Source organism: Echinops telfairi, unplaced genomic scaffold (genome assembly GCF_000313985.2).
Source record: "Echinops telfairi isolate 266 unplaced genomic scaffold, ASM31398v2 ScPeMD7_21;HRSCAF=78, whole genome shotgun sequence".
NCBI lineage: Eukaryota > Metazoa > Chordata > Mammalia > Afrosoricida > Tenrecidae > Echinops > Echinops telfairi.
Window position 1 is genome coordinate 334,826 of NW_022103918.1, and position 26,163 is coordinate 360,988.

Below are 26,163 nucleotides of genomic sequence, written 5' to 3' on the forward strand. Positions count from 1 at the left end.
GGTCGCTTGTCTTGCAATATACTTCACATGTATACAATAGAGCTCTACAAGATACTTGGCCTTTATTCCTTCCGCAATTCATTTCTTAGCGTCCCTTCCCGCCCAGATCCAACTGGCCCTAATCAGCGGCCTCTTCTGTCAGTGCAGTCTTCAGTCAGGTAATGAGCACGCTGCCTAATCCCACAGCCGGAATGTGCTTGATGTGGGGGAAACAGGAAGAACTGGGTTTGAATGTCAACCGGTATTCGGTTATCATCCTCCACATCCGAACGAAATCTAGTTTTTCACAATTATACATTATTTTTTTGAAATGTAGATGTTATTCCTACCAGCCCCACCCTCCACCTTCCTCCTTACCTACCCCCGCAGCATGTCAGCTCCCAGACGGTAGGACACTTTTGGTGTTATTCACTGGCGTCTAGGCAGCACCAAGAAAAGAGTTTGGTAAAAGCAGGTGCTCAATAAATAATTGGTGAATTTAAGAGAAGACAATGGTTACGATGGTTACTGTACACCTGCTCCATACGAGACACGTGGCCTGAGGAAGACACTGTTGTTAGACGCTATTGAGTCCGTTTTGACTCACAGTGGCCCCACGTGACAGAGCACTGCCCCCTGGGTTATTCTGCTGGCATAGTAGTTAAGTGGCCGGCTGCTGACTGAATGGTCGGCAGTTCAAACTCATCTGCTACTCAGAAGGAGAACACTACGGCAGTCATTGTGAAGCTGGCAGGGCCACTCTGTCCCCCAGGGTCACTCGCGATAAACCAGTCTTCCAGATGCAATGGGCTTGGTGGTGGTTTTTTGGTTCATGTTCTCATTTGTTTTTTCAGACTTGATGGGAGCAGATTGCCAGATTTTATTTAATCTTCAAAAGTAGAGCTTAGGCCAATTATTCAACTACTTAAAGCTAACAAGCAGCATACCTTAAAACCACAACAAAAACTGTTCGGTCAATTGTGCCTCATACTTAAAATCTCACTGCCATCCAATAGCAACCCTATCGGCTAGCCTAGGCTAGGCAGGAACTCTCTGAGAGCAGAAAGCTTACCTTCCCCCGTGGACCAGCTGGTGGTTTGAACTGCTCTTGGGTTAGCAGTACGACTTGTCACCCACTCCACCACCAGGGCAGTTGGCCTCCTGGTGCCCCTGCAGGGCAGAGTAGAACGACCCCACAGGGTTTTCAAGTCTGAACTCTTTACGGAACCGAACTGCCACATCTTTCTCCTGTGGGTTCAAGGTGCTGCTCTTTCTAATCAGCTATGCACTTAACCACTGCACCACCAGGGAGTCTTCATCAAAAGACAGTCAGGGGTCAAATCTTAGCCTGGTTCTCAACCCAGGTGTCTCCCTCATACCATCTGCCTGATAGATGTGATGAGAACCGATAAGGAATCATACCGATGAGGGCGGCAGCACTTGCTCAACACACACAGCGGGGCAAATATCAGAAGCAATTAAGGAGAGCGTGAGTCACGGGGAGTTGTCTCCAGAGGCAGGGTTGGGGAAATCATCTTGTGACTCGTTCATCAAGAAAAGGGTGGGACATGAGGTGGGATGTCCGGAAGGATAGGAGGAAGGACGCTTCCTAAGCTAAGTGGGGAAAGATGAATGAGGCAGGTGTGGCGTGGGAGAAGACATCAGTGGCCAGGCAGGTGGCAGACAAAGGACAGAAGCTGGGTGCTTTAAAAGCAGAAGTGGAGCGCTATGGCATCTACTATCCTTTGGAACGCTGCGTTGTGGTGGCTCTAGTCTGCCTTGGCAGCCACTGTGAATTTTGAGGGCCTTCGATTTAGCTTTAGGAGGCCCATCTTCCAGCATGACCTTGAACAATGAGTGAATTGTTGGGAAACATAGGGTTTTTTTCATTGGCTGATTTTTGGAAGTAGATCGCCAGGCCTTTACTCCTAATCTGTCTTAGTTCTTTGAACTATGTACCCTCCTTCTACCTTCCCCCCCACCTCCAACCCTCCCTCCCCTGCCCCCCTCAATTCTTTTTAAAGACCGAGGATGTGAATCTTTGGCATTGTGGATTGTTTGTATCTATTTCAACTTTGGGACCAAAATATTTGAGACCAAACAGGTAACATGAAATTAACAAAACTAAATGTAGTAAATTAAGAATGTTTACAATGTACAGAAAATAAACAGGCACTTTTATAATAGATCTAGGTGCCCTGGGGCATCGGGGTTATGCGCTGGGCTGTAAGGTCAACAGTTTGAAGCCACCAGCTGTTTCTTGGGAGAAAGATGGGGCTTACTTACATCGTTCACTCCCAGTGATGATGCACACTCTTCTTAATGTGATTCAACGACTGAGTTGTAGGATATGCGGCATTATGTCAATAAAATTATTTTTTAAATAAGTTACAATCTCTGGGGCAGTTACATAATCTCCTGTCAACTTGATAAGGGGTGGAGTCTAGGTTGTCAATAAGGTCATAGTCAATGAGGCCTCGTGGGCATGAGAATCCAGCGATTCTGGGAACTCCTGAGGATTCTGGGAACTCCTATCTTCCTCCCTGGAGGTGGGATACATATTCTCTACTTCCTATTCCTGATGATAAGACACATGGCCACATGGCTAGAGCCCTGGAGCTGGAGGAGCCATGTGGAGACCCACATCAGCGCTGAGATGCTTACACTGCCACTGGATCCACAAGACTTTCCACTGCTGGCCTGTGATCTTCCTGCATTCGGCATTATTGCATGTGTTTTGTGAGTCCGAAGAGTAATTTATAGATTGGTATCAGACATATGGGCTAATATCAAACTTATGAAGTGATCTGGACTGGACTGGGTTGTTTTCTTAACATACGATATACTGTTTAATATAAAGTTCTCTCTTACATACATATGAGTCTCCATATATTTGTTTATTTAGTCTACCTGGACTGACACACTCTTAAAAACCCACATCGGCAGTCCCACTCTGCCCTCCAGAGTCACTATGAGTTGGTACCAGCTCAAAGACAGTGAGTCTGCTTAGGTTTCATCAAGGCAACACTCTAGATCATGAAGGGGACTTGACAAGAATTTCTGGGGGTTCTCAGCATATTTCTTTATGTTTTTGTATACCTACTTTTAAGAGCCTGAACTTCAAATAGGCTGAGCAAAGTATTTGCTGGCTTAGACCATGATTGCTTCTGAATTTCAAAAGATGGTATGTGGACCTCAGTATGTTAGAATCCTGTCCATTGCTTATGACAATGCCATGGTCCAGACCAACGGCGTAAGAGTTTCTATGCTTTACATGGATGGCATTTTAGAATCTGTACTTCATGATCTATGTTTTAATCAGGTTCCCAAGGACGTTGAGATTTCAAGGGTACATGTATGTGTGTGTACGGGTGATGGGATATCTGGACCCAATGCAATGAATGCACATTGTCAGTTGAGTTGTATTTCCTGCCAAATAGAAGTCCATGCTTCTCAGTGTTACATAGTTATCTTCCACTTTGCGTGCTGGTGTAATGGTCCCATATCTGGTAATTCCTAACCTCTGTGATGTGAATGAGACAAGACTTAGAAATACTCATGTTAATGAGTACACGACGAGGCTGTACCTTGAGTCCCTCTCTTCTGAGATAGGAGAGAGAGATCAAAGAAGCAAGCAGAGTTCAGAAGGACCTCCGTGCCATCGAGAAAGAAGATCCACAGTGGAACGCACCCTTCGGAGTCAGTGTCTGTGCTGAGAACCTCCCAGACCCAGCGGAAGGTGGATGTGAAGAGATCTCCCAGGGACACCGTGTCCACAGATGCTGAAAGAAGAGAAGTGCCTTCCCTCCAAGTCAACAGAAGAGGAAAACCTCCCCCCTAATGGTGGCGCCATAAAATTGGACTTTCAGCTTCCTAATCTGTGAAAGAATCCATTTCTGTTTGTGCTATTTCTGTTCTAGTAGCATTAGATTACTAAGACAGTAGGGCACAGGCATGCGTGGTAAAACACAGGAACTGCATTCCAAAGAACTGCACTTACAGATAATTAAGTGTGAAGCCTCAGCCTCATAGGGCTCATCCTTACTGGAATCTTCAATTAGGAGCACTTTGAATCCAGCCTTGATTCCCATGCAAGAGCTCCACCCACCATCCCCTGGCATCCCAGGGCAGCGTTGGAATGTACGGTTCTTTTAGTTTTCATTAGCTTAGATGCAAGCGGAATCATTTCTGGTGGGAAAAGGAGGGGCAGTATTTGCAGTCAGATATATTGCATTGGTACCCCATGATCATTGGTGAGCTATTTAACTTCCCTGGATCTGTTTCTTATTTGTAACTTGTCGATAAAATAGCCTTCTTGTAAGAACCTTCTGGACATTTAATGGCATCAGACATCCCAAATGTTTAGTCATTATTCAATCCAAGAACACAGTGGGAATGGAACAACAACAAAAAACTGGTTTGGTTTTCTTTTTCACTTTAACAGCAACAACAAAATACACTTTTAAACAGTTTATAGTTATTTATTTTAAACATGAGTGTTCGCCAGTTCCTATAAACTTGTCCGTTCTTATTCACCTGTTGTTTATAATTAGGTAGCCTACAAAGAATTAGCTTCAAAGTGTGGCTCCTGAACTGAATACACCAGTTTGCATCTGAAATGCCTGCCAACCATTCCCGAGCAGCTCAGAGTCCCATTTTCAGGTCAGGAGCTAGAAAAGAGAGGGATCACCAGCAACAGAAAGCACTTGCTCTGTGGTAGAGACTGTGGTCGCTTAGAGAGCCCTCACGCCCACCTCTCACAGTAGCTTCCTCTTTCTCTCCTATAGTTCCCACCATGCCACACAGCAAAGTGAGTCACTCGGAATTTATCAGTCTGCCTCCTCTTTGTTTTCCTTTCTCCTCTTTCTTTCCAATGTCTGTCCTGATCTCTTGCATTCCTCGCATAAGCATTTTTTCTTTAATGATTACAATGTGCAGAACTTGGGGACACAGATATGGATGAAGCACATATGTGTTGTCTAGAAGTCTAGGGTTTGGTGGTCTAGAGCACCATCAACAAAATGGGACAGGTTCTGAAGAAACGACACACAAGGTAACAGGGAGTCTCTAAGTAGGGCTTCTTAGTCAACCTAAAGGCTAAAGAGGCTTCTAGAAGGAGGGCTTGTGGTACCTTCGGGTAAATATGGAAACCATTTGAGCAGCATGTATGAATATTAAAAAAAAAAAACCACAGAAAAATATCATATCAAGGATGAGTATTCAAATAAGAAATGAGGGCATTTCTTCCACAGATAAAAATTAATATTATTAATTAAATATAAACATATTAATATATTATTAAGCATAACTAATTGAAGGCACTGGACTCTAACCATAGCCAGGGAGATACAGAACAGTGCGTCAAAGTTGGTAAAATCATGAGTAAACAAACAAATAAAAAATCTTGAGTATGCGACCTTTTTGCTTGAGTGTATTTGCCACCTAGCTTGCCCGGGCTCTTGTGGGGAACTGTAAGCACACTGGCTTTAGTTCACCTGTGCCAGACTTCCACATTACAGTGCAGCTGGGAGTCAAACAAACAGCACCAGAGTGGAGAACTGACTCAGAAAAGATTCCAAATAAAAGCAAATAATAGACACAGAATGTCAGTAAAACGGTACATTAGGCAGCATCAAGCACATCCCATCATAAAGAACTAAACACGCAGAAAAGGTCAGAACTGACTTTGTCAGAATGTTGGAAAACAGTCAAAGGTTTGCAGAAACCAGTGAATGCTGAATCAAGAAAAATTCAACCAAGAACACCCTCTGGGCATTTAAAGAGATTTCTGTCAATGCCTGGACTAACATGCTGAAGAAATGCAGACTTTGGCGAGTACACTTGACAAAGAGTCTTTGCGAAAAGAATCGTTGGGAAGGTCATTAAACAAATGAATACCTGCAGCAGACCCCGGGGAAGGCAGAGACTGATTTCTGAAGAGTATCACACAGTATCATAGTCAAATGACTACATTTGAAGAGCAACAGCAAATCACAAGGTATACAAAGAAATAAGAAGGTCACTTGCAGTGTCCTACATCATTTGAAAGCCAAAGAACAACAGTAACGACAACAAAAGCCTTGGAGTCACAACAGCCCTGCAGTGGGTTTCGGGGCTGGATGTAGCTCTTTGTGGTGGCAGACAGTCTCATCGTTCTCATGCGGAGCGGATGGGGTGCTTGAACCCCTGACCTTGCAGGTAGCAGTCCAACGCGCACCTGACATTGATCCTAGGACTCCTACTTAAAAGACATTTGCTTAAAATACAGTATACATCTATGTTATGGGACACACTAAGATGTAATGTGTGACAGCAACTTAAGTGGGCCCGGAACAGAACTCTACAGAAACAGAGTTTTTGTAAGCTATTGACGCTAAATTGGTTTTAGTTTGATATCAAGTAGATTATAACACATTGATGATGTTCTTTGTCATTTCTGCGGTAAACACTCTGGTCAGTCTATTTTAGATAATGGTGCCATGACCTCGGAGGAGGAAAGAGCAGTTTCTTCAACAAATGATGCAGGACAACCGCTGGCTTCGTGTAAACAAATGAAGTTCAATTTCTACCTCACACCATGTGCGACAAATCAACTCGATAGATCAATAACCTAAATACAGGTCTTAACACCATAAAGCTTTTAGAAGAATACCTATAAGGAGTAATCTGATGCATACTATAGCCCAGATGGACCTGGACGACATTGTGCACAGGGATATATGCCAGACACAAATAGACAGATATTGTATTTATGTGAACTATCCATAATAGAGAAATAATAGAGAGAAACCTGAGTCCATTTGGTGGTTACTTGGGGACTGGGGGGAGAGAACTGTGGGGAGAAACTGCTTGTTTAGGACTTTACTTGAGCATGATGGAAATGCAGGTCTTCAGGAAGTAGATGTAGTGGTGTGATGGTTAGGGGTATGTGTCAGCTCGGGTAAGCCCGGGCTCTCAGTGGTTTGACAGACATTGTGCAACCATTCTTCATTGTAGGATCTAGTGTGAGTAGCCAATCGGGGAAGAGGCGTTTCCTTGGGGGTGTGCACTGTATCTGGTGTTCAGGAACCTCCTAGCAAAGCTTGCCCTCTCTAGATCCTGAATCCAACTCATCCTTGACATTCCAGCTTATGGGGTGTGAGCCAACAGCAGCCTGCCATTTTGACCTTTAGAATTGGGGATGTGTTCTTTCTTGAAACATTAGGAGTTTGTAACCTTTGGCCTGAACTGTTGATTTGGGAATTGACAGCCTGGGAGTCAGTAGTCTCCAGGTGGTTGCCGGACTCACAGCTCTGAGACAGAATCACCTCCCTAACACCACAGCCATTTCCTTGAAATCCGTGTCTCTGGCTTGCTCGCTCTCTGTATGGATCCCCATCGAGGGAACCCCGCCGTCGCAGGTGGTGTTTGCGGCACGTTTTGAAGGCACTCAATGCCACGGAGGGAGCTGTGTGGCGGTGCAGAGTTTGACCGCTGAGCTGCCAACTGAGAAAGCAGCGGTTTGAAGCCCCCTCACTCTGTGGAAGAAAGAGCTGGCATTGGCTTTCCCTGAAGCCTTTGCGACCTTACAGGGCAGTTCTATTCCATCCTATAGGGTCACGAGTTCGAAACAGGCTTTTCTCCAGTGCTAGTGATATTTTTCATTTTAATTTTGCTATGTGGATTTTAACATAATAACATTTATAATTTTGTGGTTAATTTTGTTATGTGGATTTTAACATAATAACATTTATAAAAATGTAAATATAAATGTGTGGACATTTTAATTAAATGAAAATGTTTAAACACTGCAGAAATGTTAAAACCACCACTATTCTAGAAAGATGAGGCTCTCTACTCTCATAAAGATCTCCAGTTTGAAAAACCCACAGGGGCAGTTCTACCCTGTCCTGTGTGGACCTGTTGGCAATGCGTCTGGTTGTTTATTATAGAAACAGAAATTCTTTGACACTTTTTCCTTTAAAAGGTGGCTTCCAATTCCCTTGAGTGTAGGTTAGCCACAGTAATTTGGTTCTAATGACCAGAATGTGGCAGAGGTGATGACAATGTGTGGCTTCTAAGAGTAGGTCACAATAGGCATTCCTTGCTCTGGGGGAAGCAAGTCATCTTGTTGTGAGAACACTCAAGCAGCCCTGTGGACCGGCCCAGGGCGAGAGGCACCAGCAGGCCAGCACCACCTTTGCCAACCATGTGAGTAAGCCACCATGGTGGTGCGTTCTCCAGCTTCAGCGAAGCCTCCAGAAATCTCAGCCCCTCAGGATCTGAGTCTTCCAGCTGGGGACTGACTCAGAGTAGAACCAATCCGTCCTCACTAAGCCGCATGTAAATTGAGACCCACAGAAACCATGGGTTGTTGTCTTCGGCCACTCCGTTTGGTGGTCATTGCCAGACTCGATACATTTTCCTCAACTCATTGTACTGTACACATGCAGGGCTGAGTGCTATTGTCTATACACGATACCGGACAGACGTTCTACCCATTGCAGGGCTTTTCTCTGTAACCACTTTAACAAATTACTTCAAATTGAATGGCTCAATAGCAAGATAAATGTATTGTTTTATACTTCTGTAGATCATATGTTTAATGGGACAAAAACCAAAGTTTCAGCAGGGGGTGTCTTTTGGGGGAGAGTTTTGGAGACAATCTGTGTCCACGCCTGTTGTCGCGTCTAGAGGCTGCCTTCATGACCCAGCCCATGGCTCTGTCTTCAAAGCTAACAATATTGGGCCAAGCTCTCCTGTGGCTATTTCCCTGACACTCCCTCTGCTTCCACGAAGGACTCAATGGAATTTAGGATAATCTCTCTACTAGCAACTTTAATTCCATCTGATAACTTAATTCCTCTTTGCTAGGTAAAGGGACATATTTATAGGCTCCGAGTCTGTGGACATCGTTGGAGGCCATTCTGTTGGACTCAATGGCAGTGAGAGTTTCACACCCAGGAACTCAGTTAAACCCATGGCTTTAAGCATATCCTAATGGAGTGAGCCAAAAGAACACAAGGAACAGATGGAAGCTACTTACAACACTACATTTAAAAGCAACGTGGTGCCAAATGAAGGTCGAGCATGATAATGGGAGAGGAGGAAACTAAAAGAAAACAGAGGGAAGAACTGGGAGGCAAAGTACATTTATAGAGGTGTAACTATAGGCATGTACATATGTAAATATATTAATATATAATGTTAGGGATATAGGCCTATGTACATATATCTATATGTTAAGTATCAAGGCAGCAGACAGACATTGGGCCTCTACTCAAGTCCTTCCTCAATGCAAGAGCAATTTGTTCTAATAACCTGGCATTCTGTGATGCTCAAGCTCAAGACAAAATGGGTGCATAAACAAATGTGGTGAAGAAAGCGAATGGTGCCCAGCTATTAGAAGATATATTGTCTGGGGTGCTAAAGGCTTGAAGTTTTAACAAGTGGCCATCCAGCTGGGAAGCAACAAAGCTCACATGGAAGAAGCACACCAGTCTGTGTGATCACAAGGTGTTGACAGGATGAGGTATCAGGCATCAGAAGACCCCAGACAAACAAGCATGTTGATGTGAATAAGGGGGATCAGAGTGGAGACCCAAAGCTCATCTGTAGACAATTGGACATCCCCTCACAGATGGGTTAGAAGGAAGGGACGAGCTAGCCAGGGTGCAGGATAGCACTGCTGAAACACACAATATTCCTCTAGTTCTTTAATGCTTTCCCCACCCGCCATCATGACCCCAGTTCTACCTTACAAATCCAGCCACACGGGAGCATGTACACTGGTACAGCTAAGAGCTCTCGACACATGGGATTCATGACAGATAAACCCCTCAGGAACAATAATGGGAGTAGCAATACCATGAGGGTAGGGGGAAGTTGGGGGAGAAGGGGGAGAAAGGGGAACCGATTGAAATGATTGATGTATAATCCGAGCCCCCCAAAAGGGGAATGAATAACAGAAACATGGGTGAAGGGAGACAGTGGATGGTGTAAGATATGAAAATAATAATTTATAATTTATCAAGTAGTCACGAGGGTGGGAGGGTGAGGAAGGGAGGGAAAAAGAGGTGCTGACACCAAAGGCTCAATTAGAAAGATAATGTTTTGTAAATGATGATGGCAACATATGGACAAATGTGCTTGATACAATTGATGTACGGATTGTTGTAAGAGCTGCAAGAGCCCCCAATAAAATGATTTATTAAAAATAGTGATAATAACAAAATAAAAGCAAAGGGGTTACATTATGGTATTCCTAAACAGTGTGATAATGTGCAGCTGTGAATGAGGACAATGTGAGATTACATGAAACACGTTTTTGTGAAAAATCAGAATACAAGTTGCACACACTTTTTGGTTTTCCGGTGCAGAGAATTGTGTCTAAGCCATATAAAGTGCGCAGTAGTGTAAGAATATATTTGAAGTACTGTGAAACGTATCGAACTATGATGCAGAGACACAAAGTGAGCATGCATGCTCTGGGGAAGCTGGAGCCCGCAGGCTTGTCCTCACCCTTCCATGAGCTGTGCCTGTGTGAAATAGCGACCATCTGTGATGACCGCTGTCCAAGAGGCATTAAGGTCTGGCCAGAGACCAGTAGGGGGCGGACAGCCACGCACAGTGAATGCTGGAAGGGATTTCATTTATATTGTTGAGCGAAGTGCCAGTCAATTGCTTGAAACATGAGATGCGCTGGTCCTTGTATTTTAATCCGCCACAAGGAAAAAATCTCATCTTCCATGGGGCTGTCAGCTCCCTAAGGGAGTTGTGTGGGAACCCCAAAGGCTGATAGGCACGGCTCCTTCATGCAAACGTATTGGCTACCTCTCCAGGGACGCCAGTCCCCAGGTGATTATTTTCTCTCTTTCTTTTAACAGTTTTAGCCACACATCAAATTAACTCAATAGTTAAGCATCTCAAAAAGAGTTGTACAATGATTACCACAATCAATTGTAGAATATTTTCTTCCTTGTACTCATTGTTATCCATGCAACTATTATTTTTAAATTGTGGCAAAAATATACGCAACAAAATATTCTCCAATTCAACAACTTCTCCATGTAAAATTCAGGGCCATGGTTACACTCTTCATGTTGTACAACCATTATTGAGATCCCTTTCCAAACGATTCCACCGCTGTGAACATGAACTCAGCGGCCCCTAAGCGAACCCTTCCTCTTCACCTTTGGTAACCATTGGTCAAGTTCGGTTTCCTTTTATTTCTTAGTCGTTTTCTTGATACCTATGCCATTTCTCTTCATGTCTTGCGTCCTTGGTTCTTGCTTTGTGTTTCCAAAATCAATATTTGGCTGTGTATAGTGTTCTAGGGAAAACTACCACAGGGCTTTTATTTTCTTCAGCCTTATCAGGCCTTTGTTTTGAAAACTCTTATTAGTAACAGAAAGCTTCCCAAACAAGGTCATCCAGGACCATGCTCCTTAGAGTGTCTAGGGACTTGGGTTAGGTAAGAACTGGACTGCTAAACACAAGGCCGGCAGTTTGAACCCCCCAGCCACTCTTGGGGAGAAAGATGAGGTTATCTGCCGCCGTACAGGTGAACCACCTTGAAAACCCTCCATGGGGGTTGCTGTGCATCAGTGTAGACTCCACGGCAGTGGAATGAAGGTCTGGCGAGCTACTGCTGAAAGGTCACGACCTTGGAAGCCCCATGGAGTTCAGTCCTGTCCTAAAACCCATGAGTTGCCACGAGTTGGAATCAATTTGACAGCAGCTGGCGTGGTTGTTGGTTTGGCCTGTTAATATAAGCTATTGTATTAAACAGTATATCACGTAAAATTCAGGGGTCCGTGTGAGGTACTAATTTATCACTAATTTATCAATGAAGACAACTTGGTTCTTATCTAATCAGTACATGTGAAGAGTCTTTATCATGTCCACGTGCCATCTTTTGGGGAGCTCTTTCTAGCAAATGCATTTCCCTGGCTAATTTCATATAGCTCAACATGAGAGAAAGGTAGGCACACTTACGACTCTCAAAGCCATACTTTCTGGAGATGGGTGGTGTGCACTTCCCTCATGCCATTAACTGGCCGCAGTGACTGCAATATCCACCTGTTGCTGTGGCAACTGTCTTCAAGGGACTCTCTCAGAGATTGTCATGGTTTTTGATGAGGACCACCACTGTAAATCTCGCCCAGAGTGTTGGTAAGCAAATAGAAGAATGATAATTTGGCTTCTGGTCATTAACGTTGCATTATATAGTATAAAGAGAGACCAACATATTTTCCAACCAGGTCTTCTCTCTAAGCCTTAACAGAATGTGATCTCTGTCCATGTCAACCATACCCCTGCCTTCCACCCACCACCACCAGTGGACAAAATAGGTGGGAGAGCTGTGGGTAGAGACAGAGTCATCCAGTTATATAAGGAATGTCTTTCCAGTTTAAGAGAGCTGTCACAAAGGCCCGTTTGGGTTCTGGTACACGGTTCTCAAGAGCTCTAGGAGGACCCAGGCCAGCTGCCTCCAACCTGGTACTGAGTCTGCAGTGAGGTGAGGTGTCTGCCAGAGGGGACAGAGGAGTAAAGGCCACCAGTCTCCACCCTGCTACCCTCGGGGGCTGAAGACATGAGGCCTCTCTACTCAGAACCCAGGCAGGGGCAAGTTGACACAAGAACTCAAAGAAAAGATGGATTGTCAGTTCCCTGCAGCACTGAACACACAGCAGTGTTTGAAGTGAGAGGCAATCAGGAGGATGGCGTTCCTAGCATTCAGGCAGCCTTATCATGTCAAAAAAGTCTCTCACTGCCTGGTGGCCTCGTGGGGTAGGCATCGGGTTGCTAACGAACTATAAGGTCAGTAGTAGAAAACCACCAGCAGCCCTGGGGGAGAAAGAGGAGGCTTTCGTCCTCCTGTAAAGAGTTCCAGCCTCAGAAACCCACAGGGGCAGTTCTACCCGGTCCTAGAGGGCCATTCATTCCAGAGCAGTGAGGTTTTGAGTTCCAAGCCATCAAGTCAATGCTGACCGGTGACGACCTTATAGGACAGAGGCAGAACTGTCCCTGTAGGTTTCTGAGACTGTCACCCTTTCTGGGAGTAAGAAAGCCTCCTCTTTCTCCCTGGAGCTGCAGGTGGTTTTGTGCTACTGACCTTCGAGTTAGCCGCTCAATGCAGAGTCCACGAATCTCCCAGAGCTGCTTTTGCCTAATCATGTGGCCTCTAGCAAACTCAAGTGACTGAATGAACACACACATACATACACATACATGAACAAAAACAGAGCAGCTGAAAGGTCTGTGTGTCCTGATTTCACCCCATATTGATCCCATCTGTAGGGAGAGGGGTAAGGGAGGGACAGCTGCTGGAACGGGAGATGTGGAGCCAGGGACCAGAGAGCTCTGCAAGATCAATCTCCGCCATGCCTGGCTGTCTCAAGCACTGGAGGGAGATGCAGAAAATGTCTAGATAAGAACTCTTTTAACTAGAACCCTCATGGGCCATGGGCCAGGGCCAGGGCCAGAGTGCCGTGGTGCCGCCAGCATGGCTTGTCTCAAATCACAGGAAAGGAACTTCCAAAATCTTGACAAAAGCACTTCAAACCAGGGCCTTGCTTGCCTGGGCCGAAGAGCATGACTGAGGTTATCAGCATTGTATTCAGTTTTGATATATTTCTCACTTTCCAAGGCCCTTTTACCTTAGCCTCTCAGAGTGAAGTAATGTCCCCAAGGACGAGAGAAAGTGCCACTCTGATTTTCACGAAGACTGAGAAGACAACCAAGTCCTCTTACAGCCTTTCTAGATTGGGATATACGTTCTTAAATTAATCTGTTTACTTGTCATAGTTAACTTGATTGTCATATCATTTGGGGGCACTGGTAAATTCAGACTTAAGTGAGATGGACTAAGGTAAATCTAGGCATGCTGGGACAGTAAATCCTTCATAAAATTGATGAACAGAGTATGAAGAATTTCTCCCTCTCTTTCTCCTCTCCTATTCTGGAATACAGTTTGGGGAGTACCCTTCTGAGACTCTTATTAGGTAACTACTCCTCAAGGAGTCTGACTAGGGCAATAAGATCCCATACAAAATCATGATGGCAACAGTAAACATCTTCTGACATTATCTTATGGTAGACGGCTAGCAATCTTCCATTCATACATTGATTGGCCATCTATAGTGTAGAGTCACATGGACTCTAGGCTTCTAAATGTTCTCTTGGCAACATCTCTGTCCTCCTCCTCCGCTCAAAGGTCAGATCATTCTAAAATGTAATTCTAATCGTGTTACTTCCCTTTGTCATTGCAAGAGTCTTGCCTTGTCCTTTCTCTAGCCTACAGGCCTTCACCCATGCTGTGAGCTCCACATAGGACATCCTACTTCCCTCTTAGCTCTTTTGCCCCGCTTGATTTATATTTGCTTTTGTGCCTCAATTGATATTTTTCTTCCTCTTAGAAATATCCAGACATGCCCAGACAAGTCTGCTCTATTATTACATGATCAGTCACACTTTACTACTAGTGCTTTTTATTGGTCACCATTTCTCACCAAATGCCAAATTGATAAGAGTAGCACTGTGTCTCTCCTGCTCGCCATCACAACTCTTGTGTCTGGCACCTAGTAAGTAGCGATCCGACACTTGCTGATAAAGTATAAACTTTTACCAGTTTCTGAAGGAAGCACTGCATCGGTGTCATTTGGTAGAGAAATAGAACAGTTGGGTGTGATTTGTCAAAGAGCAGTTAGCAGATGTCTAAACAGATATCTCTTTCTGCCTTCAGAATCTTGGGGTGGGGGGTGGGGTGGGCAGAGTAACTGAGTCTTGAAGCCTTAGTAGTCTATGAAGAAGGTATGGGCTGTCCACTTCAGAGGCATTAGCCACTGAAGACTTTATGGATCGGAGAGGAATACCATCAGATACTGAAAACCTCGTGAGTGGCAGCAGAGAGAGGGCCAGAAGTCGAGCGCCTCAGGTTGGAAGGCGCTCACAAGGTGGTGAAGAAGACCTGCTTTCTCAAAGGAGAGTCAACAACAATGATGTCCTTCATCTGAAGAAGTCCACACGTACAGTCACTTTCTGTATTGTTGAAAAGGTTTTTATGATGAAGAAATCTTCGGTCTTGCAAAAATTCTATCGTGTTATCTCCAGCTTCATTTCTATCACCAAGGCCATATTTCCCAATTATTGTTCCTTCCTCTTTGTTTCCAACTGCTGCGTGCCAGACTTGAGTAATTATCAAGGGATCTTGATTTGCACGTGTGATCAATTTCAGACTGGAAACATTGGTAGAATTCTTTAATTTTTGCACCAGTAGTTATCGTGATTGTATAAATTTGAATAATAGTTTTATTAATTGGATTTGTGGATTAAGTGGATCTATCCTCTTGATATGGATAGATATTTTGCTTTTAGACAGCATTGTACTTCCAGATAGATCTTGAAATGTCCTTTTTGACAATGAATGACACTATTCCTCTGTGGATGACAGAATCAGATGGAATACATAGAAACAAAATTGATTACATTTGTGAGAAGTGACAATGAAAAGCTCAATATCCACAGGTGAAGCAAGGCCAGTGGCTGACTGTGGAGCAGACCATCAATTGCTGACATGTCAGTTCAGATTGGAGCTGAAGAAAATGAAAACCAGCCCATAAGGGCCAAAATATGATTGCGTATATCCCACCTGAATGTTGAGAGCATTTTAAGAAGAGATTTGATGCACTGAACACTATGACGGAAGACCCGATGAGCGGTGCGAGGGCATCAAGACCATCACATGAAGAAGCAAAAGGTCGTTCCAAAGAGAAGGAAGAAAGGACAGACCAAAGTGGATGTCAGAAGAGACTCTGAAACTTGCTTTAATCATAGAGTAGCTGAGGCAATGGAAGAAATGATGAAGTCAAAGAACTGAACAGATAATTTCCAAGGGCAGCTTGAGAAAACAACATAAACTATCCAGAAATGAGCAAAGTTAGAAAACCAAAAGGAAGCATATGTTCAGCGTATTTAAAGAACTGAAGAAAAAAACTCAAGGTTTGAGTTGTGGTATTGAAAGATTCTATGGGCAAACTATTAAGACTATGAAGGAGGCCTCAAAAGAAGATCAAACGAGTACACAGTCACTGTACCAAAGAACGAGTTGACATTCAACCATTTCAAGAGGTAGTCTATGATCAAGAACCCATGGTACTAAAGGAAGAAGTTCAAACTGCACTGAGGGTATTAGCCAAAAATAAGCTCCGGGAATTGATGGAAGGCCAATTGAAATGTTTCAACAAACCAATGAAGCACTGGAAGTACTCCCGTCATCTATGCCAGGAAATTAGGAAGACATTCTAAAGAAAGGTAACCCAATAGCAAATTATAGAAGGATATCATTGCTATTATAGGCAAGTAAAATTTTATTGAAGATCATCCAACAAGGGTTATAGCAGTATGTTGACAGGGAGCCACCAGAGGCTCAGGCTGGAGTCAGAAGAGGACATGAAAGAAGTGCTGTGGATATTGCAATGAATACAAGAAGCAGTGTTGCCCACAAGCAGGCACTGAGAGCAGGAACTCTTTGTTGCTCATCGTTGCTTCTATTACAGAGCCTAAGAGAATGCCTTGATTTAATAAATTGCTGACATTTATGACGTGAATTTAGAAACATCCATTTATATATAAAGTGTCTCCTATTTGGCAACCCGATTAACTCAGATTATGTCATTCTATTAAATAAAAAGTACTAGAACTATATTAATTCACAAGGAAGTCTAAAACTCAGAATTCTCATGAGTATATATGAGCCACTAAATAGTTCTTTTCCAAGTCTAGTCTGAATCATTCAAGTTTTATCCTGTAATAGTACTCAAAGTCCTCAGATGTACTTTGATATCCCTCTACATTGATTTACCTGGGTAACTGCTGAAAGATAGACGACTACTGCTGGTGTCTTTGTCATTGATGTTGAAGTCCCAGTGTTTATATATCCTCAGCATGGATGCATACACAAACCAACTTGAATGACCAAAAAGAATATTCTCAAATCCAGGAAGAACCTATGGTCAGAATAACAGTGAATGATGCAGAGGTATCTAGAGGACTGACTACAATTTGAATGTAGGGCCATATGGGATTGTGACAATTTGGTGGTTTTCTGCAGCTCTTTCCAAACCCAAATAAAATTGTTATATTTATTACTGGAAAACATGGCTACGGGCTCAACATTAACCTTTAATGCTCACAAAACAGATAGATTCCACCTTTTTAAAGTTCACAATGGATTTTGAAAATGGCAGGTGCACACAGCATGAAAAAAATGCTGGAGACAATAGAAGGGGACTCATAGACTTCCAATTGCCTCCGGGGGAGTTCCTTCTCGCTCTTAATTCCATGAGTTAGGAACCCAGGGGCTGGCACATAGGTAGGGGTGATGAGATTCTCCCATAACTTGAGTAACTTACAGGAAGAGTCTGTGTGGACCAGAAAGAGGGAAAAGAAGGGTTGAGTGTGGAGCTTACCTTAATGAGAGCAGAACAATGTCCCATTTCCATTCTCCTTTGAAGATCCAGGTTGCCTTTGAGAGAGAACAAGGGAACCAGATCCAACATATCTCCAACAGCGTTCAGGAACTGGACCTGGAACTGGGTCAGGGGCTGAGAAAGCACAACTGCAATGAACATAGATTCATGAAAGCCAGATGTCATTTCTTCTTTTCCTTGGCGTAAGGGTCCGCCTGCTTATGCTCTAGGGAAGGGCCCTTACATAACCAATCTACTAAATTGTATTGTAGTTTATAAAACAATTTTTGTTTCGTATAGTTCATGAGAGAGATTTTAGCATGTTTTGATGTCCACAGTTTGGGGGAATGTTTCCTTCAACCATAGAACATGCAAGGCCATTTATTGGCATTTCTCTACAATCTGATTTTTCAATAAGAGCACTATTGACATTTGGGGCTGAATGATTCTTTATCAAGGATATTACAAAATATTTAGCAACATTCCTGGCCTTTCCCCATTAGATATCAGTAGCATCTCCCAGTTTGGGCAACCAAAAATATTTCCAGACATTGCCAATTATATTGAGTGGGGTTGGGGTGCCCCCAGTTGAGGACTACTGCTTTAACAGGAAAAACATCCCACTAAAAAGCCTTTGGTTTTATCTATGTGCTTAATGTAGGGTGAACTGACATGGCAGCATTAACCTGTAACCATGATTGAACTTATACTTGAACATGAAGTTTTGGTTAACTAGTGAGCAAGGGTCTAGGCAAGAGTAAAAACAATATTGTCAATCCATAATAGGAGACTGAGGCTAGGCTTCTATTAACTCTACTAAGTTCATTCTTGGAAAGAGGTGTGGAAAAGACAAACAATGATATTTTGACCAAAATAAATAAGTAAAATCAACCCAATTATTTATGTATACTTCCTTGCTTCTTTTTTTTTAAAAAACATTTTATTAGGGGCTCATACAACTGTTAGCGCAATCCATACACACATCAATTGTGTAGAGCGCATTTGTACATTCATTGCCCTCATCATTCTCAAAACATTTTCTCTCCACTTAAACCCCCGACATTAGGTCCTCATTTTTCCCCTCCCTCCCCGCTCCCCCCTTCCTCATGAGCCCTTGATAGTTTATAAATTGGTATTTTGTCATATCTTGCCCTGTCCAACATTTCCCTTCACCCACTTTTCGGTTGTCTGTCCCCCAGGGAGGAGGTCACACACAGTTCCTTGTAATCGGTTCCCTCTTTCCTACCCATTCTCCCTTTACCCTCCCTGTTTCGCCACACACACCACTGGTCCTGTAGGGCTCATCCGCCCTGGATTCCCTGTATTTTCAGTTTTTTAAAGCAAAAGCAATTCATTTTTCAAAATTGAAAATATTGTATGAGACACTGGTGGCGTTGTGGGTTACTCACAGCTGCTAACCACAGGGTCAATGGTTCACACCCACCAGCCGCTCTGTGGGGGAAAGTGAGGCCATCTACTCCCGGAAAGATGTGAAGTCTTGGAAACGCACAGGGGCAGGTCCACTCTGTCCTAGAGAGTCGTTGTGAATTGGAACTGACTTGGCCGCAAATAAAAACAACAGAGCTCTCCCCATAAACTCCTCTTGCTGGGCTAGACTATGTCATAACATTTTCCTCTTGATGCACTGTTCTTCCTTATAATTTGAAAACATCATCACAGTTTTCACTGCTTTGTGATTGTGTATTTGTGCCACTGTTCAGATCGCTCTCTTCTTTTTCCTCTCGATAGTTTCGTGGATTTTGACTAGAACCTCCCCTCTCCCCACCCCTTCAATCCTTGGTTTATGGAGGATTTTTGGCTTGTGTTTAAATGGGACAGGTTTGCTGTACATTTAGAAGATGTCATTAGGGGCCAAGAATGGGTCATAATAGCAGGACTAATTAAAAAACTCATGACCCCCCCTTACCTTGTTTTTTAACCTAAAGTCTTTAAAAATGGTCACTAACAGTTGACACCCGCTATGTCTACGTCCTTGTGGAGGGGAAGATCCTTTGGGCATTTCCAAGGGCCTTGAGTGCTGACGTGACCCCAGGGCTCACTCATCACCCCCTGATTTTCTTAAGACTTGGAGTAGAGCCTGGATAGCATTTTCTGGGGGCTTACAGTTGTTCTCAAATCTGCTGACCGAAGGTCCCTGGGGCGTGTGTGCTTCATTGCTATTTCCTGCTGTCTGAACCAACACATGCTCTAGGTCTGTCCACATCGCTTTTCCTCACAGCTGTTTGCCCGGTATGGACCTTCCTGGTGCAGGCACTTTGCTCTACCCACATGCACTTGGGGTAATACATTTTATTAAGCTTTTGAGTGTTTTACTTTTTTGTTGTTGTTGTCATTTTGCTTTGCTTTTGTTTTCCTTATTGCTTGGTTTGTGGATGTGAAGCTCAAAACTATTCTTGTCCCCTACTCTTAATGACAATAATTAACCACATATTTTAAGGTGTCCGACATAGAAGATAATATGCATTATTAATGATGATAATTTGGTTTCTTTCTGTCCAACCCTTGCTACCTTTACACAGCTTTTCTTGTTTTATTGCCAAGGTTAGAATAAAAAATATCACCGTAGATATCTTTCCTTTGTCTCCCTGTTAAAGGTAATTGAAACTCTTTCATTGGCATGTCAAGATCCACCTCTTCGCTTATAAGGATAGACTGTTTAGCTTGACCTAAGGCTACCCAGCTAAAGAACACATTCATATTTTCTCTTGCAGCTAGATGTGGACATGTAAGAATGTCTTAGCCAATTAAATGTGAGTACAAGGAATTTATTAAAGAAAAATATAAACTGGGAGTCCTGGTGGTGTAGTGGTTATGCATTAGGCTGCTAACTGTGAGATCAACAGTTCAAAACCATCAGCAGCTCTGTGGGAGAACGACAAGGCTCCTTACTCCTGTAATGAGTTACAGTCTCGGGAAACCACAGGGGTGGTTCAAGCCTGTCCTATTGGGTTACTGTGCCTCAGAATTGACTGGCGTGTTCATTTGTGGTAATTATGACAGGAATGTTTTCAACATTTCACAATTAAATATATTATTTTGATAGGATTAGAGATGTTTCTTTTTATTCATCATACATGAATCATTCGCTTGTACAGAATAAATTCTTACATGAGTGGATGCTATTTGTATAATGGGAGTTGGTGGTCAGGCAAAACTTGCAAGAATATTCACTGACGTCAGTCACAAGTCGGCCGGAATACTACATATCTTAATCGCGCAAGAAGGGCCCTGAAGTCGTAAGTCAATGTTAGTCTGCCCACCCACAGTTCAATCCTCTTGGTATAGCTGTCTTCGGCTACTTCACACACCAGGTAATTGCAATCTTAAATTCTCAGGTTACAGGTGTGTTTGAGGTAGAGTCTAGTTCACCTAGTGCGGTTTCCACATCACACCTCTCTGGTGTGACCTTTGGAACATATTGGGTGCCTAGAAGACCCAGGATTCAATGTCCCAGTGTTCTATGGCACTTGGCCTGGGTCTCCAGGGGTGCACAGAAACTCGGACCAATGTGGCCAATTAGGAGCAGATTCCCAGACATACTCCCCTCCTTGGGTCCTAAAAGTATTCTTAGCCAAATGTCCCCTACTAGAAAGTTGGCCCGCTCCTTTTTCTTCCAACAGACATGCACTTGTCTTCTCCCAGATGTGTATGCTCCCTTTCCCTGCTCCGAACTTGACTTTCCCAACAGTATCCCTCATCCCTCTGATGGGAAGGCCTGCCGTCTGGGGGACCTCGTCGTACCTTCTTTGCCTGGCAGCCACTAAGTGGCATACTCCCTTCCCCGCCTCTCGAAAAGCCCACCTGGTGCGAGGACCCCGCTGCCAAGGCAGCCTTAAGATGCATAGAGAGGATGGCACATGGGTCCTGGGCACCAGTTAGGATCTCTACCGAGCTGCCCGGCCAGGAGGCTGGATGGCCCGAAAGCCCAAGTCTACTCCCATCCTGGTGCTCATCTCTAAAGCAGTGGACGCACACAGTATTTGTCCTCTTGTGATGGACCGACTTCACGCAGCCTGATGGTTTCCAGATGCCTCCGTGTCAGGAGGTGTTTCATGGCGTGTTTGAGGGATGTGAAGTATTCCATTGTGTGTATATACCAAAGTTTTTCATTCATTCTTCGACTAATGGGATTTGGGCTGTTTCCAGCGTCTTGCTATTGTGAACTGTGCTGCAATGAACAGGGGAGAGCAGACACCTGTTTGTGATCTGTTTCTTATTTCGGGGGGGATATGCCCTGCACTGGGCTTGCTGAGTCCTATGGGCTTTCTATTGCCAGACATCTTTGGAATCTTCCACAGTGGTTGTATGCATTTACAGGCCCACCCGCAGTGTATAAGAGTCCCGTTCTCTCCACCTCCTCTCTAGCATTTGTTGTTCTTTTTTTTTAATTGGGCTACAATTGTGGTAGATGGTATCTCATCGTTGTGGTTATTTTTATTTGCATTTTCCAGTGGCTAGTGTACAATCCCTACCATAATCAGTTTCAGTCCCTGGAGGCACCATGTAAGACTGGCAGTTCAAACACATCAGAGACTCCATGGGAGAAGAGATCTCTGGTGGTTCGCTCGCACTAAGAGTATCTTTACTATGTGCTGTAAAGATAATTCACCTCATATGGACCAATGGGGCTGCCCCATAGGGTTTCTGTAGCAGAATTCTTCTCAGGCGCAGCCCAAGTGCTTAATCACTGTATCACTGGGCATCCTTTCCGTAAATATTGCAGCCTAGAAAATCCTATGGAAAGTTCTCTGTCATATAGGTTCACGAAGATTCGGAATCTATACAAGGGCACACAACGATAGGACATTTACTCAGACTTGTGTTTCAGTGGATCTAAATAACTGCTGCTGTATGTGTGTGTTATATGTGGAGTTTAAATCATTTTATTGGGGGCTCGTACAACTCTTATCACAATCCATCCACCCATCCATTGTGTCAAGCACATTTGTACAGGTGTTGCAATCATCCTTCTCAAAACATTTGCTTTCTACCTGAGCCTTTGGTATCAGCTCCTCATTTTTCCCCCTTCCTCTCCTCCCCTCCCCTCTCCCTCACGAACCGTTGATAATTTATAAATGATTATTATTTTGTCATATCTTACACCGTCCAATGTCTCCCTTCACCCATTTTTCTGTTGTCCATCCCCGAGGGAGGGGACAATATGTAGATCCTTGTGATCGGTTACCCCTTTCTCTCCCCACCTTCCCCTTCCCCTCCTGGTATGGCTACTCTCGTTATTGGTCCTGAGGGGTTTATCTGTCCTGGATTCCCTGTGTTTCCAGCTCTTATCTGTACTGGTGTACATTCTCTGGTCTAGCTGGATTTGTTAGGTAGAATTGGGATCATGATAGTGGTGGGGGTAGGGAGGGGAGCACTTAAGAACTAGAGGAAAATTGTATGTTTCATCGTTGCTACCCTGCATCCTGACTGGCTCATCTCTTCCCCGGGACCCTTCTGTAAGGGGATATCCAATTGCCTACAGATTTATGGTACAATTTAAGAATCTTTTCCCTTCAATATCTTCCTTTTCATATATTGATATAAACAATGGTTATTTATTTACTTGGTTCAAAATTAAAGAAACAAGGGAAATATTTACAGGAAGGAGCCTTGGTGATACAATGAAAAAAAATCATATATGTGGGGGTCATTTATGGGACATTTTTAATATTCTCAGAAACCAAAATCCCTATATTTGGCAAGTGTATCAGGGGCACCTTTTAGTCTTTCATGACTCACTAAAATCTTTTCAAAAACATAATGAGGAGCTGACGCCAAGGGCTCAAATGGAAAGCAGGTGTTGTGAGAATGATGAAGTCCACATATGTACTGATGTGCTGGACACAAATGATGTATGTACGGATTGTGATGAGTTGTATGAGCCCCTATTAAGAAAAAAAGAAATGTGACTCAAATGTAAAAAAAAAAGACTTAAAAATACTTGACAACTAATCATATTCAGGAACAAGGGAAAATAAATGGTTATGAAAACTGAAGAAAAAAAACGTATGGTGTGTGTGTAGATGCATGTGTGTGGGGGTGGTCAGGAGCATAAAACGTGCACACTGACAGACACTTTGGCTTAACAAGCATCAGTCTAAAATACCAGCACAGTTAGAATCGCTGCATTCATAGGCTTTTACCCTCCATCCAGAGAACCATATTGTGGAAGTGAAACAACCTGGTTTGTTCAGTGAGGGAGATTTGGATTTGATGCCAGACAGTGGATTAGGTGTAGAAACCAGATAAGATTGTGTTTGTCTGCACGGAAATGATGATGACATAGTGGTTACTTGTTGGGCTGCTAACTGCAAAGTCAGCTGTTTGAAACCACTAGCCGCTCAGAGGGAGGCGGATGAAGCTTCTGCTCCTGTAAAGCTTTACAGCATCAGAAATCCCTAGGGGCAGTTCGACAGAGTCCCTATGAGGCTGAATCCCCTCGATGACGCTGAGTTTCTTTTCCTTTTTTTTGATCCTTAACGACAAATTTTAACATTTTGTGTCATATCACATAAATTCTAAGCAGCTTCTTAGAAATCTTACCTTTTGCTTTTCTAACTTAGCCCTTCTCTTGGCTCCTAGTATTAGCCCATCCAATTGTGCCATAACATAGCCAGTATGTCTCCAAAATGGATCATTTCTATGAGCTTTGATATTTTCTTGGGTCCACTGATCTTGCTTCCTAAAAGAGAAATTAGCTGGGCATTAGAGCTCTCCAGGATTTCTCATTCAAAGATAAATCAAACCTAGGCATTTAGATATTTTCTACCCAGGCTCTTATGCTAACAGAAAATTAAATTCTAGATGCTTTAATATTATAGTCACTGGAAAGGATTTCAGGGCACATCCTAAGTGATTTTTAATATCTCTGTTGGACTGTGATGCTTCGATAGCTACTTCTGTGCTTTATCTGGAAGCAAAACACAGGTGATAATTACCTGGGGTACTGAGGCCTAGGAAGTTAAGAATAAATCATCCAAGTACATTTCACACACAATCATGATATGCCTCATGAAGTCAATAAAAAGAAATTAATTAATATTATTTTTGTATGTATACATTTCAGTTAAGGAACAGCAGGAAATAAACATGAGGAATAAAATTCTCAAAGATAAGAGCTTTGTGTATTTATATTTTTTCTTAAAAATAGCCATTGTTCAATCCATTTCAGTTATTACCAATAACTACCTTGACATCCAGGCCTTAGAATATTTAGCAAAATCTTCCTCTTTTTAATAGTTTTTATGTTGCCGACCCTGGTTTAGTCGCCTAAGTTCTCTGTACTTTATAGGGGATGGTTTACTAGAACTTCATGAACTGGAAGCTGTTTCTGATTTGCCCAGACTACAGACTAATCTTGGAATAACACCAGGTCATTGTTTCATGGGACGCAGTCCAATGTACGCAATGTACGCTGACCTATGTTCTGCAGGACCTCAGTGTTTCATGAAGAGGTTGCTCGGGGAATGATCTTGCTAGCCAACCCAAATCCCTCCTGTCTCCAAATTACTAGCAGCTTGTTATTCCACAAACACGAAACTAGTTTTTTTCTGAGTTTTAAAGGATTATTATGTCTTTAGAAATACTCTATTAAAATAGAAACATTGTCAAATCATAATATGAATTATGATTTTAAATATAGCTAGCATCTAAACTGGAACAAATCACCAAGCTTTCAAGGAGGAAGGAAGCCTGACAGGAAACACCTTAAAGGAGGGGGCAGGATCCTGGCAAGGAGGAGAGGAACGCTCCTCTGCAAGGGATTCTGGGATGTGACCTTTGCCGGCCCTGCAGTGACGGTGTTTTCCTCCAGCCCTGTTAACATGAGTAGAGGGAGACTCCACGTGACCTTTGAAAGAGTCAGATATAAAGGCCATGTTGTCTGCAATTAGTTTTCACGCCGTTCCCCAAACTGCTGAGCCAGGCTTTAGAGTCCTGCTAAAGATAAAGCATCTCCTTAGCAAGAGCAAACATTGCTGTTTGAGACCAACTTCAGTAGTGTTTTGCTTCATTTTAAAAACAATGAGAGGAAAAACAAAAAAGCTACCATACATACTGCATAAAACTCTGCACTTTATCCATGATGGAAGCATTCTTAATCATCTGTGGGTAGAGGTTTGTGAAGTGGTCATACATCTGTCTGAAACAACAAATGAAAATTAGCACATTTCCATTTTCCTTTTTCAATTTCTCTGTCAAAGTAAATTACTCAGTCTGTTGGCTAATAGGACATTCCCTATTGCAAACTTTCTTTGCTATATGTATTATTTGATATTTGGAAATATTCCCAACAACTAGAAAATATTAAATATAATGAACTTCAGGCATCCAACACCTGGCTTTAATATATTACTATATTTTGTCATATATTCTGTATATATATATATATATATTTTTTTTTTTAAGGAAAAGGATTTGAGTTGAAGTCCTTGTGCACTCCCCTCTAACCCTTCCTGCCCCACCTATAGGTAACTATAATTGTGAATCATTAACATCACTTCCATGCAAGTTTTTATACCATCACTACATTTCGATTTAACCATAGATGCTCGTTTTAGAACACAATATTCACAAGATCGTACTTTTCTAGTGCTCTTTCACTTGTTTATTTCTCTTAGCATATTATTTTTAAGAAATATTTATGTTAACATCTTCAGTTTAGATTTATTCTTTTCAATTGCTGAATAGTATTTCTTTTTTTTTTTTTTTTTTT

At 42.9% G+C, this 26,163-nt stretch overlaps 1 protein-coding gene across 1 annotated transcript in view; it reads right to left on the reverse strand.

The window, feature by feature from the left end:
- Positions 1-26,163, reverse strand: part of PLBD1 (phospholipase B domain containing 1) — an 83,049-nt gene that overhangs the window by 14,132 nt on the left and 42,754 nt on the right. The window contains exons 3-6 of the mRNA XM_004713797.3: positions 25,507-25,590; positions 23,994-24,132; positions 17,430-17,564; positions 16,823-16,967 (exon numbers count right to left, since the gene is read on the reverse strand). Coding sequence (XP_004713854.1) covers positions 16,823-16,967; positions 17,430-17,564; positions 23,994-24,132; positions 25,507-25,590 — 503 coding nt within the window. The remainder of the gene's footprint in view (positions 1-16,822; positions 16,968-17,429; positions 17,565-23,993; positions 24,133-25,506; positions 25,591-26,163) is intronic.